Here is a 13,849-nt window from a genome sequence, read left to right on the forward strand (position 1 = left end):
AACAGCCCTGAAAGTGGATATTGTCACTCCCATTCTCAGAACTGAGCTGATCCTCAGAAACGTAGGTAACTGGTTAAAAGAAGCAGCAGCATTCATTAAGGGGTAGAGCTGGAATTCAACCCCATCTATCTTGCTTCATAGCTTAGCTCTTTCCTCTGAACTTTGACATTTCTAGGGTTTGGACTGTAAATGTATTAGATCCCTCAGGAAGGGGTTAAAAAACACAGGCCCAAAATGGAGTCACTTATGCTAAACCCCACCTCACCAAACCAAGACTAAACTTATAGTTTCAGCTTTCCCAGAAATAGAATCTTAAAAGAGTCAATCGGAATGGCCTGATCAGCACTATTTAGGTAATCTGCTGAAAGACCCCTGCCATCCCCTAAAGAAAGTAACCTTGCAATAACCAACCAGCTTTTTTGCCTAGTGTAACTTCCTTGTTCCTGCTCCCTCCTGCCTTTACATCTTTCATTTTGTACACCTCCTCAGAGCTCCTTTCTATTTGCTAGACTGGATGCTGCCCAATTCGAATTGATTTGTGCTATTAAAATTTTTTAAGACAAAATTTTTAATATGCCTCAGTTTATTTTTTTTGTGAGGAAGATCAGCCCTGAGCTAACATCTGTCGCCAATCCTCCTCTTTTTGCTGAGGAAGACTGGCCCTGGGCTAACATCCGTGCCTATCTTCCTCCACTTTATATGGGAGACCACCACAGCATGGCTTGACAAGTGGTGCGTAGGTGCATGCCCGGGATCCCAACCCCGGGGCCACTGCAGCGGAGGGCGTGTGCTTAACCGCTACGCCACCAGGCTGGCCCCTCAGTTTATGTTTTAATGAAGGTACAACCAGTATTCCAACTGAACAGACAACAAGAGGCTGGGTAGGAAGCCTGTAAATCCCATCCATAGTCAGGTAGCAAAAATTCAGCCCAGCTGTTAGGTAGGTGGGATATAATTCAACAGGCCCAGGCCCTGGAACCTAAGCTGTTGCAGTAAGGAGCAGTGACTGTGTATGTGCATGCCACACCTCTCTCAGGAGTGCAAGATGCTAGCAGTCACCTCTTGGGCAGAGAGAAGAAGGAAGTTGTTTTCCAGAGGGTTCACTCAGCTTCTAGATCTGATACTGGAAAGCCAAAACCCCATCTTGTGCTTCCTATAATATCTACCACAGACCTAGCACAGGGCAAGTGTGCCCTGCATAAACAAACTTCAGGATTAAGTTCAACCTTTTTTTTTGAGTGACTTGGGATGAGGCTGTTGGAGGCACCTGCTGATCAGATTTGACTGAATGAAATGGACTGAAGCTGAGATGGGCAGGATCTAAAGAAGTCTGAATGGACTGGGGTGATGGCCAATTTAACCAAGACAGAATTTAAATCACATAAAAGGAGCCACACCTACTTCACATCCTTAAAAAGAAAGGCTCCAAGATGGTGGAGCTATGGCTTCATAGGAGCATTTGTGGAAAACACGAACTGAATTGAGTATCCGAATCGCCACAGGCTGTTCTATGAAGAATAAGCACCAGTGCGAGGCAAAAATAAAAATATGCAGAACAAACAGGCTCACAAACCCAGACTGTGATCCCCTGGGAGCAGGGATAGGAGATGAGGCCCAGGCCACTAGTTCAGACTACATATATTCTACATCTATTATGTGCCAGACCCTGGGGACCCTGCAGGGAGAGAAGCAGACAGGCAGGCCCCTTCTTTTGTGCGATTTAAATTCTTAAGATATAAATATCTCAGTAGTGATAAATATTATGAGAAGAGAGTGATGGTGGCTACTCTAGACGGAGTGACCAAGGAAAATACTCTCTAAGGAGGTGGCATTTGAGATGCTCATGGTCGGGGCTGGCAGGGCAGCCACTCCTTTTTCGCCTCTCCCCCCGAGCCTCCGGGAGGCTTTTAACAAAGGTACAGAGCTGGAGAGCCAATATCATTGGTGCCCGGAAGGGCGGGGCGGTGTTAACAGGAGACTGGCTTGCGAGGCCCCCTCCAGGTGGGTAGAAATGCAACAGGCTAACAACGACAGCTACCTAGCGAGAGCAGCCAGCCGGCGGCTCTGGTGTGGCGCATGCGCATGAGTGCGGGCCGCGGTGACGTGCGCATGCGCGCGCGACGGCGGGAGGCTTAGAAGGACCGCGCGCGGCGGGGGCGGCGGTTGCAGTTGCCGCGCGAGGCCTGGCGGAGCGGGGCGCTGGGGAGAGGGACTGAAGGAGAAGTGGGTGCTGCTGGGTGTGCGGGCGCGATGCAGACCCTGAAGCTGAAGCCGAAGCCGAAGCATCGCCCCTTCTGCTTCAGCGTGAAAGGCCACGTGAAGATGCTGCGGCTGGTGAGGGCCGGGCCGCGGGTGGGGCCGGTGCTCCAGCGCGCTCGGGGGCAGTGAGATATGGCTGTGAAGCATGAAGCGGGCTGCCCTTTCTGCTCTTTCCACCTCGTTTTTATTAGAGGCAGGGCATTCCGCTGTGCACCCTGGGGGTAGCAGGAGAGAAATAAGGCACTGCCCTCCCCTTCAGGGGGTTTACGGACACACTCATAAAGCAAAATCTGTCTGTCATATCTATATGAACGGCCTACGCCACAACCCACAAACCAGGTGCCCAGCTCACCAGGTGAGGCAGCCGCAGTTGTACCACTCAGAAGCCAACAAGATGAAAAAGACTAAGGGGTTTCCGTGGATGCTGTGTTTACTTACTCTAAGTCAGAAGTTTGATGTGATTGAGCTCAAGGCTGATACAGTCCAGAGCAGGGACGATGGAACTGCCCGTTTGTGGGGCGTCAGACATACCAGGAGCATTGCAGTCAGTTCTCAACAGAGGTGTGGAGAGAATGAATCCGCATTTGGAGGAAAGTGACCTGGCTAGTTAGAGAAGTGTTTCCACTATCATAGGAGAATATGTTGAAGGAATTCAAAAAGCGAAAAGAGGAAGGAAAAAATAATTTTTAGTTTTAAATAGATGACCTATAGGAGAGAGAGTGGAAATAGTTAAGTTACAGGGAAACAGTTCTGCTTAATATGAGGGAAAGTTTTCTATTGGGAAAGTTCCAAAAATTCAATGGCCACTTGGAAAGGCAGTACATTCCCAGACTGCAAAGGTAACAAGCGTAGATGAGCACTTAGGGAGGATGTTGTAAAGGAGATTCAGACTTCAAATTGCATACAAAGTCCTTCCCACACCAAAAGTCTGTGATTCTGAGAAATAAATACAACAGAATACAAGTCAGAATGCATAGGAGAGGTTTAGAAAACTACTCTGGAGTTCAAAGGACAGAGAGATTACATTGGGTGGGGAGTAAATAACCAGGGAAGAAGTGACCTGAGAGTCTGGGGTTTTATGCCAGGTAATGAAAGCTCTGGAACACTGGAGGAGGAATAGGATTTTGCAAGAAAGTTTTAGTTTTTGACATATTAGTTTCTCAACAAACATTCTGAGTATTTAATGTATTTCAGGATCTGAGTTAGGACCTGGAACAACAAAGACAACCAAGACAAAAGTCCCAGACTCACAGGAGTTCTTCAGTTTAGTCAGAGAGACAGACACATGAGCAGATAGCTTTAATATGTGATAAGATGGAGATAGGGCACAGAGTGAGACATCCAACTGAGGATGAGATAAAGAAAGGTGTCAGGAAACTTCCTAGAGGAACCTACATTGGAGTCTAAGGGACAGCCACCTAAGCAAAGGCATGGAGGCAAAATAACAGCATGATTTATGCAGCAAACTATAAAAGGTTGAGTGTTACCTTATTTTTTTCATTCAACAAATATTTATTGACAGTCTTCCATGTACCAGGCACTGTCCCAGCCTCTTGGGAGATATCAATGAACAAAACAAAGATCCCTGCCTCTGAAGTTTCCATATTGGGGTGAGAGGGTAGGGGAGACAAACAATAAACACAATAAATAAAGAAATGATGTAGTATTTTAGAAGGTGGTAAGTGCTATGGAACAAAGAAATGTAAAGCCAGGTAAGGGAGTATAAGGGGAGGGTTGGAGAAGAGGGTTGCATGTTTCAGTAATAGAGTGGTCAGATTAGGCCTTGTTGAGATGACACCTGAGCAGAGTTGAGAGAGGTGAGGGAGTTAGCTATGAGAATACCTGAAGGAAGTGTTTAAGGCAAAGGGAAATCCAGTACAATGGCCCTGTGTAAGGAATGTACCTGAAGGGTTCAAGAAAGAGCAAGGAAACCAGCATAGCTGGAGAGGAGTGACGGGGGACACAGTGGGAGATGAGGAAGGTTTTGAGTAAAGTTGTATATGATCTGACTAACATTAAAAAAAAAATACACCAGCTGCTATGTTGACAATAGATTGGTGGGGGGGACAGGAAGAGATTGCTGCAGGGACAAGGGTAGAACCAAGGAGACCAATTAGAGCTATTGCAGTAATGTGGGCAAGAGATGATAGTGACTTGGACCAGGGTGTTAGCAGAATAGGTTACAAGAAATGATCGCATTTGAGATATATTTTGAAAGTAGCCCCAACAAGATTTGCTGAGGAACCAGATGTTGTGTGAGAAAAAGAAAGGAGCTCAAAATAACTCCAAAGTTTTTGGCCTAAGCAACTGGAAGGATGGAGTTACCATCCACTGAAAGCCTGTGAGTGAAGCAAATGTAGGCCAAGGATCGTTAAGTTCAATTTTGGATTTCATTGTTAGATTAGAGATGTCTATTAAACATCCAAGTAGCAATACTGAATAGGCATTTGGAATATAGAAGACTTGATTTTGTAAGGGAGATTGGCACTTCAGAAATAGAGGTATTTAAAGTCACGAGACTGATGACATCATCAAGAGATGAGTTTAGATAGAGCAGAGTACCATGGATTGAGCCCTTGAACACTTCAACATTAAAAGGTTGGCAAGAGGAGGAAGAACTAGCAAAGAAGAATGAGAGGGAGCAATTAGAAGGGTGGGAGAAACCAACAGTATGGTGTCCTAGAAGCCAAGTGAAGAAACTCTTGAGGGAATGATCAACTGTGTCAAATACTGATGATAGCTCAAGTAAGCTGAGGACTGAGACTCAAACATTGGAATTATCCTGTGGATATAATTGTCAAGCAACTCTTTGCTAGAGAAGTAGACAGGAGCTGAATCATGGAAGACTTTGAGTACCATGGTGAGAGGTAGGCTCTATTCTAAAGACCATGGGGAGACATCGAAGGGTTTTAAATAGGTGGAGAAATGCATAAACAAATTTTTATTTTAGAAATTTTACTGTAGTATCTTTGTCGTGGTGGTTTAGGGAAAGGATACTGAAGGGCAGTAGTGGTAGGGATAAAGAGGAGGGAGTGGATTCCCAAAGTGTTTAGGCATTAAGTTAGCAAGACCTGATGATTGATCAGTTGTGGAGTGAGTAGGAGCAGTGATCTTAGGTTTCTAAGGCAGGTGATAAGGTAGGTGGTGGTATCACCAATTAAGATAGCGAATACTGGAGGAAGGGGCAAGATGAGTTCAGTTTTGGACACGGTGAATTTGAGAGTCCTGTAAGTTATTCAGATAGAGATTCTAAATGGTTATTTATGTGTGAGATGTTGAGGACAGACCTGGGATAGAGACCCAGATTCATTGAGTGGGTTGTGAACAGAATCTAAAGGAATGCCAGCATTTTAAAGGGATGGGTAAAAGGAGAGAAGCCCACCAAGAGAGAACTGTTGCAGAGGTATAAGAACAAAGAAGGGTGACATGGGAGCCAAAGGAGTAGAAAAGTAGAAAAAGGATAGCCAATGGCAAATGAGTCATGGGGTTCCAGTAGGATAAGTTTTGAAAATTGTTCATTAAATTTAGTCATTCTGAAATCATTGACGATCTTAGCAAAAGCAGTTTCTATAGAGTAGTGAAGAAATGAGATATTAGTGGGATATTTAAAAGAGAACCGGAAACAAAGGCCAGAAGTTAAGAAAGATATAAGAGCTGTACATATGGATTGAGGGAGAACCTAGCGTGACCAAAATCATGGGAACTTTTAAGAAAATGGATTAATCACCAATGCTAAATTCCATGGTGCAGAAAGGTTACAGAGGATGGGGACTGAAAAAGTGACCTTTGATTTCATAATCCATGAACTCAAGACCTTGGTTCTTGAGTAGAGTAAATGAAGTGGTTTGAGATGACATGTTGCAAATAGTAATTATATTAATTATAAAGAATGAGTTAATTATAAAGAATGAGTTATTTAGTAACTAGTTATATTTACTATGTAATCAAACTGACCAAGTTATAAGTTTAAAGGTAGGCTATTTTTACACTAATAAAGTAATTGAAAGAATTATGAATAGGTAGCCTGTATAGATTTAAGGTTAAAAAGAGTATGTAGATGCTACCAGCTGACAGACTGATCATAAAAGTTTAGCCAGGGAAGACTCTTGACAAAACCATTTTCCAAGAACACAGACTTTGGATAGAGCTATATCTCCTAAGAACATCATGACATCGAAAGACCCTAGGAACTACCAGCTTATTTCTTCCTTTAAGTCACTTAACATTTCTATGTTCTATATCTTAGTTGGAAATGAGGAAATTGATTAATTATCTTCAGGGTTTTTTTCCACTTAAAATATTTGTCAATTCTGATCGCTTTGTATTTAGGTAAGAGGAAGTGTGTAAAAAGTGAAGCATCAGAATTGTTAGGGGGTTTTCTCCCCCCTTTTTTCCCCATAGAGTTCTTCAGAGAATTGTTTTTCTCTGACAATTTGTTCGAAACTTTCCTCCCCAGTATTTTTCATGGCAACATTTTAAGTTTAAATTTGACAGTAGATTCCAGATGTTAAAGAGTTAAGGAGTGGTGAGTAGATGATAGGGAATTATCACAGCCAGTATACAAAGTTTTTTGAGAAGCATTTCAGGGAGAAGTAGAAAATGGGACTTTCTGTGGGGAACAAGATGAAAGGAAGGTATGTGTGTGTGTGTGTGTGTGTTTTAAGAGAAGACAACTTAGAGCCGGCCCCGTGGCTTGGCGGTTAAGTGTGCGCGCTCCACTGCTGGCGGCCCGGATTCGGATTTGGGCGCGCACCGACGCACCGCTTCTCTGGCCATGCTGAGGCCGCGTCCCACGTACAACAACTAGAAGGATGTACATCTATGACATACAACTATCTACTGGGGCTTTGGGGGAAAAAATAAAGAGAAGACAACTTAGATATGTTTATGGGATGATGAGGAAAGGAGCTAGTGGAGGAGGAGATTGAAGGTACAAGAGGGAAAAGATATTTAATGGAAAAAGATCAAGGGAACAAATGTGGGAAGGGATGGTATTAGATATACAAGTGGAGTGATTAATTAGATTTAAAACAGGGACACCTAGTTCTCTAAAACACAAAGAGAAGTCAACATCCATACATTTTAGTCATGCCTCTTTTAGATGTGTGTGTATATGGCAGAAACCCATTTATTTAGTTCTTTTAGAAATGATCATTTTTACAGCTTAAACTTGTATTCAATAATCATTGACTAAATCATGTTTTTTTTTATAGGCACTAACTGTGACATCTATGACCTTTTTTATCATCGCACAAGCCCCTGAACCGTACATTGTTATCACTGGATTTGAAGTCACCATTATTTTCTTTTTCATAATTTTATATATGCTCAGACTTGATCGATTAATTGACTGTTTATTTTGGCCTTTGCTTGTAAGTGTTCAGTTTCATCATTAAAATTAACTACTTTTTCCTGCCATAGTGAGACATTTTAATAAATTCTGTTCTTTAAGTTTTCTTAAGCCTTTAAGGAATCTGTGATAGGCTTAGGAAGGAGAGACTCCACCTCCTGCTAATGCACTCTGTATTGTTCCTGGGGGAGATTCTCAGGGAACCAGGGCAGCCACAGAGCATAAATTCTCCTCTGAGCTCCATCTATCAGTAGATGTGGCTGACCCTTCTGTTAGGAGAATTCACTTAAGTGTAGATCTTCTAAAGAAATTTAAATTTAAGATCATGGTTAATAAAATTATAGAGCATTCTTAATATTTACTTCCCTTTTGAATGCATGTTGTTATGGCCTCAAACTTGGGGGATGTATACGGATACACAAGTATCTACATCTTGCACATCCCTGATCATTAAATGGAAAATCAAAATAATTTGGGAGGCTGAATAAAGCAGAATTTTATCTTACTTAAACATGTCTGTAATCATTAATGCTAAATAATTTTTATCTCATCTTGTAGAACCTTATTTCATAGCATATGGACATTAGCTGCCATACTCATAGCATTAGGAATAACTGCCCAGTGGAGTGCCCAAATGGTTCTGGAAACTGTCAAAATAGGCAAGTTGAAGATGTTAGTTAAGGTGTACATGGCCCTTCAGCCTAGAGTGTAAGCTGGTTCTAGGAAAAACTGAGTGACTTCACCTCTTTCTCCTCGTTCAAGTCTTATCCTTAGCATCCTATCTCCTTGGTCTCCCTCCTAAGACTCCCTGCTGGCCTTTCCCCTCTGGCTGGACTGGTAGCTGCATTTGTCTTCCTATACTGCACTTGTCTCATCGTCTTGGACTTCATAGTGCTAATATCCAAGCTGATATCCCCTATTAAGGAGAGAGGACTTTCGAGCTATTCTCAGCCATAAGCATGCCTTAAAATGGTAGCTTCTGGAATCGCCTTTGAAGGCCAGTGATGAGCATTTTAGGCTAATCACAAGCTGAGAAAGTCCCAAAAGTGGAAAGCTGGGAAATGCTGGGATTTTCATAGCACCTCTCCAAACTCCTACTTGATCTACACTTTAGAGCTGGACCTGACTGGAGGGAGCTCTAGGAAAAAAGATTACAAAGCCTTCCTCAGTTGGTCCTCAAGAATACATAATATCATTTAGCAGCTGAAAGGGGTAAGCGAAATTATTCCAAGGATTTCTTCAAGGAGATGATGAATATGGTCCACATCCTCTTAATCTTGTACTCAAAAAGTTGTATAGTTGCTCTTCACACTCTGCTTTTCAGGGTTAATAAAACCAACACATTTTAGCATTTCTGTTTCTCCAAACTGTAATAATTCTCTAGAGCTTCTTACATGTCCCACTAGTAAACTTGGAGCCCTAAGTTTAACAGAATACACTCAGAGGGAAAGTGGCCTATGTGTAGCCACTGAAAGTAGTCTCCAAATTTCTAAGGATCAAACTTTGCTGATATTGTAATCTTTTCGAAATGGTACTATATGGTCAACTAAGTTATTATTCCATTATGAAACCCAGATTCCTCTCTGCTCTCGATCTAATGAAATCATTTATTCAACAAAAGTTACGTATCTGCTAATCCCAGATTCTGTAATGGGTTCTTTGATAAGATAAAAAACCAATCTTGTACCTGAGAAACTTTCACTGTAGCCAAGAAGCAAGATAGATGAGCAATTCAGTATAATAGATGCTGTGACAGATGTCTATGCAGGATAGTGTGGAGGCACCCAGCCAGGGAAGAGGACCAAATCATAACAGGCTTTCCTGAAGAAAACTATGCCTGAGCCAAGGGCTGAACGATGAAAAGTAGCTAGCAGACTGATATGGGGATGAGAGGGCTTCCTGGTACAGGGAGCAGTGTATGTGAGAGTCTAGGGGGGAAAAGAGCATGACCCTCAAGCCCTGCAGCTAATTCTGAATGGCTGGGATACTGAGTTGTGAAGAAGAGAGGGAGCAAGAGTGGAGGCTTGAGAGGCAGTAGGAGGTCAGAGCATGCAAGGCTTTGTATGCCCTGGTTTTAACCTAAAGGCCACTGGAAGCTTTTGGAGGTTTTTAAGTAAGAGGATGACATGATCAGCTTACATTTTAGGAGATCCCTGTGGCAGTATCAATAATGGCTTGAAGAGGAACAAAACTAGAGGTAGGTCTCAGAGACCACTTAAAAGTCTGTTACCATAATCCAGGCATGAAAATGGTAAAGGCCTGACCTCAGGTTATAACAGTAGCTGGAGAGAAAGGGGAGGATCATGAGGCAGGATTGATAGGAGTGGGTAACTAAGGAAAATCAAGGATACCTGCCATTTCAATAACTATCTTGAGAGGATAATGAGATAGGAAGTATAGGAGGAAGAATAGGTTTAGGGAAGGGCCAGGGAGAGTGGTGTGTAATGAGTTCACTTTGAGAAATACTGGGTTTAAGTTGTACCTTTTAAAGCCGTAGTTCAGAATGAAAACACTTCAAGAAATTTTTAAATGAACGAGATACATCATCAGAAATAATAGCATAACTGGCTAGCCGTTGCATACAGATGTATGGGAGTTTTTTTCCTGAAAATTGGCACTTCCTCTTAAGAGTGCACTGCTTTAAGTCTTATTAATTGTATTTTAGTAACATAAAGTTGTTGGATTTACAGTGTAGACTACTTCACACTTATATTGTTAAAATTGAGCGTTCTCACTTTCCCGAGTACCATTCTACCGTAAACGTTCTGCATAATATGTCATCCACTCCTCACCAGATGAGTTCTCCTTCCAACTATATTTAAGTAAGAAAGAAGCCTGTAGGGCCGGCCCCGTGGCTTAGCAGTTAAGTGCGCGCGCTCCGCTACTGGCGGCCCGGGTTCAGATCCCGGGTGCACACTGACGCACTGCTTCTCCGGCCATGCTGAGGCCGCGTCCCACATACAGCAACTACAAGGATGTGCAGCTATGACATACAACTATCTACTGGGGCTTTGGGGAGAAAAAGGAGGAGGATTGGCAATAGATGGTAGCTCAGAGCCGGTCTTCCTCAGCAAAAAGAGGAGGATTAGCATGGATGTTAGGTCAGGGCTGATCTTCCTCACAAAAAAAAGAAAGAAAGAAGCCTGTAAAGTAGTTAAATCATTGATGTATCATGGGTTAAGAGAACCACTGGGCATCATTGTAGACCAAATACAATATAGGTGTCATTATACTATAGCAGTTTGATTTCCTAAAAGATAAACACTAAGTAAATTTGTTTAATAAAATGGAACTTTCAAAATCTTTAGGGAGCTGGTTCATTTTTTTGGTGATCTTCATGTAAAGCTGACCTTTCTGTTCTGTGTTTTCAGGATATTATCAACTCACTAGTAACAGCAGTATTCCTGATAATCATATCTGTGTTGGCAATGATGCCAGAAACCACAACATTTACAGTCCTTGGAGGGGTAAGTGGAGGTCTTTCCGATTCCTTCCTTTAGGTTTGATCAGAGTTTGAATTTACCTGAAAAATAGATACAAGAACAGAAAACTCTACTGTATTCATCCTCGGGGCTCCTAGGCCAGTATACAGTACCTGGTGGGTTAATACTTTTTTGTGTGAATACATGCCCTGATTAATGTGAAGGAATATGATTTCACACTAAAATTGAAGTTAACCAAATAAGAAGGTTCCTACATATTTCTCATAGGTATGTAGGGCTAGACCAGACTGAGAAAACCTAGACTGAGAAAAGCTGCTGGAATCAGTTAACAACACTTAGCTCTGAGAAACCTGATGTCAAGCAAAAAAACCCATTGATGAGTTGAATAGCTCTCCCTTTTAAAGAAAAGGACACATAGCACTTGCTAAGGTTAGACAGACTGTTCTGAGCTCAGTTATTTCTTGCCCAGATCCTTCTTCAGTTGGAATATAATAGAAGATGTCTCATGATAAGGGAATGGTGGTAGGAAGCCTCGTAACTAAAGGATTATTTTGAACACTGCTTGAAGAGAGGCAAATCAATTTACTCAGACTTTGTCCTGGAAGGCAAGCCAAAATAAAAAAGTCAAGTAATTTAGTTATAGTTCCATCTGATAGTCTTCTGAGATTTCTTATAGGAGGTTCAAAATCATATGGCTTTTCTAGGTTCTGATCTAGAGAATTAGAAGGTTCTTCTTAAATAAATCTCCCTCCTACTTCCTGTCTTTTCGTAGTATGGGCCACGTAGGAGAACAATCACTATCGGACAACCATGTATATCAGAACCCATGGTTTTTTGTCTCCCTTATTAGGCCCTAAGCAACTTCATGAGGGATGGGAATTTTTCTAGAAATGAGATAGCACTGTAACAGCAATTTCCCCAGTTGTCTTTAAAGATAATGTTATCCCTCTACAATGGAGAAAGAGGGACCAGGCATAGGATTTACTTGCATTCACTTATTTACTCTTCATTCATTGATTCATTCTTTAAGTGCACTTTGGTAGGTGCTGACAAAGTATAGAGCTGTGCTGTCCAGTGCAGTAGCCACCAACTACATGTGGCTACTGAGTACTGGAAATGTGGCTGGTCTGAACTGAGATGAGCTGTACGTGTAAAATATATGCTGGATTTCAAAGACTTACTACAAAAAAAAGAATATTTCATTAATTAGTAACTTTATTACATTGATGACATGTTAAAATGATAATATTGGATATATCAGGCTAAATAAAAAATATTAAAATCAATTTCACTTGTTTTTTCTTTACTTTTTAATGTGGCTATTAGAAAATTTTAAATTAATTATGTGGCTTACATTGGTAACTCACATTATATTTCTTTTGGACAGCACCGGACTAGAACATGAGCCCTATCTTCAAGTTACTTAGAGCCTAATACAGGAGACAGAAGTACAAACAGCTGTATATAAGCTGTTGAGAGAGTGCTGCAAGCACAGAAAAGAGGAAGCAACTACCTCTCTCTGGCAGTGGAATCTCAGTTTGCTGGGAATAAAGGGGAGAAAATGAGGATGGTTCCAGGTGGAGGAACCAGCAATATGCAGAGTTCCCGAGTCCTGACAGGATAGGTAGGAGGTCTTCAGTGTGGTCAGCTGCACCTGAGATTCAGGGTGGAAGAGGAGCGGTGTCTGGAGCCAGAAAGCCAAACTTCCTGGCCGTTGGATGGAGCTGACCAAATAGCATGCAAGGAATGACATCCCCCTTCTCCAGCCCAGGCACCAGCTCTCAAATAGTCATCAGACTACCTAGAGATCATGTTCTACTTTATTCCCTTTCCCTCAGTTTTATTTTCCTAAGGCCTATTTAGAATTCCATCCCTTAAGTGGATGTAGCTCAGCCTTTGAGAGTTCACTTTGGATCATTTTATCACTCCGGTTCTCCAAAGCTTTTATCACAGCCACTATCTCCACGGTTTAGTCTTTGGCTGGTGTTAGCTATGACCCTTTCTCCAGTAGAATTTGCAATAGGAAAGTCAAACTGTTGAACGTTGGGGATAGAAATGTTGATTGATAACTAAATATCATCAGTAGGGCTTTAAACAATACATCCAGGAGCAGGTCAAGAGACCCAGAGAAGTATTTATTTCAGAGCCCACACCACTTCAGTATTATTTCTGCTCACTTAAGTTGTCTTTTCCCTTTCTCTAGGTAGGTACTGGGAAAACTTGGGAATGAGAATAAAATGATCTTTGAGGCCTCTTCCCATTTTAGTACTAGGTGGCAGCATAGAGAGCAATCCCAGTACTCTAGCAGGAGAGAAAGCGGTGGGCAGACCACTTAAAACCCGTGTGAATAACAGAAGTCCAGACAACCGCCACAGCAGTGACTCTGTGTCTTTGCTTCCAGGTGTTTGGACTCTTGGCAGCAGTGTGCTGTATGGCCGACGGGGCCCTTATTTACCGGAAGCTTCTGTTTAATCCAAGCGGTCCTTATCAGAAAAGTGCTATTCATGACAAAATATAAATTTTGTAATTTTATATTCCTTTTTAGTTGATGTTAAGTATTAAACATCTCTTTATTCTTCCACATATTTTCTACGGTTGTTCTCATTTTAATCTCGATATGGGAGCTGGAGGCAGAGATTTAGGAACTCTGCGCCCAGCACTTACCCTTACTGTAACTTCCAAGGGAGCCCTTGGATTGGATCGGGTCGGATCGGTTTTCCCCACTCCTGGGCCTGGGTGGCAGAGAAGAATGGGCCAGGACCGCCGTGAATGGTCTCCGGAGCCCCCTTCCTGGCTG

At 42.2% G+C, this 13,849-nt stretch overlaps 1 protein-coding gene across 2 annotated transcripts; it reads left to right on the plus strand.

The window, feature by feature from the left end:
* The first annotated feature begins 2,142 nt into the window (after nucleotides 1–2,142).
* On the plus strand, nucleotides 2,143–13,633 carry LOC131396067 (chemokine-like factor). Of its 2 annotated transcripts, XM_058527960.1 has the most exons (4): nucleotides 2,143–2,334; nucleotides 7,473–7,631; nucleotides 10,981–11,076; nucleotides 13,454–13,633. In XM_058527960.1, the coding sequence occupies exons 1-4, from the start codon at nucleotides 2,251–2,253 to the stop codon at nucleotides 13,568–13,570; spliced, it is 456 nt and encodes a 151-aa protein (XP_058383943.1). In that variant the 5' UTR covers nucleotides 2,143–2,250; the 3' UTR covers nucleotides 13,571–13,633. The 2 variants fall into 2 exon arrangements, with proteins under 2 accessions (XP_058383943.1, XP_058383944.1); XM_058527961.1 differs by lacking the exon at nucleotides 7,473–7,631 and having other exon boundaries at nucleotides 2,149–2,334.
* Nucleotides 13,634–13,849: the final 216 nt, after the last annotated feature.

Source organism: Diceros bicornis, chromosome 32, assembly GCF_020826845.1.
Source record: "Diceros bicornis minor isolate mBicDic1 chromosome 32, mDicBic1.mat.cur, whole genome shotgun sequence".
NCBI lineage: Eukaryota > Metazoa > Chordata > Mammalia > Perissodactyla > Rhinocerotidae > Diceros > Diceros bicornis.

Coding starts and splice junctions, on each gene's coding strand:
- LOC131396067 (XM_058527960.1), top strand. CDS start 2,251: ATGCAGACCCTGAAGCTGAAGCCGAAGCCGAAGCATCGCCCCTTCTGC. Junction 7,632..10,980: donor GTTTATTTTGGCCTTTGCTT/GTAAGTGTTCAG, acceptor CTGTGTTTTCAG/GATATTATCAACTCACTAGT. Junction 11,077..13,453: donor CATTTACAGTCCTTGGAGGG/GTAAGTGGAGGT, acceptor CTTTGCTTCCAG/GTGTTTGGACTCTTGGCAGC.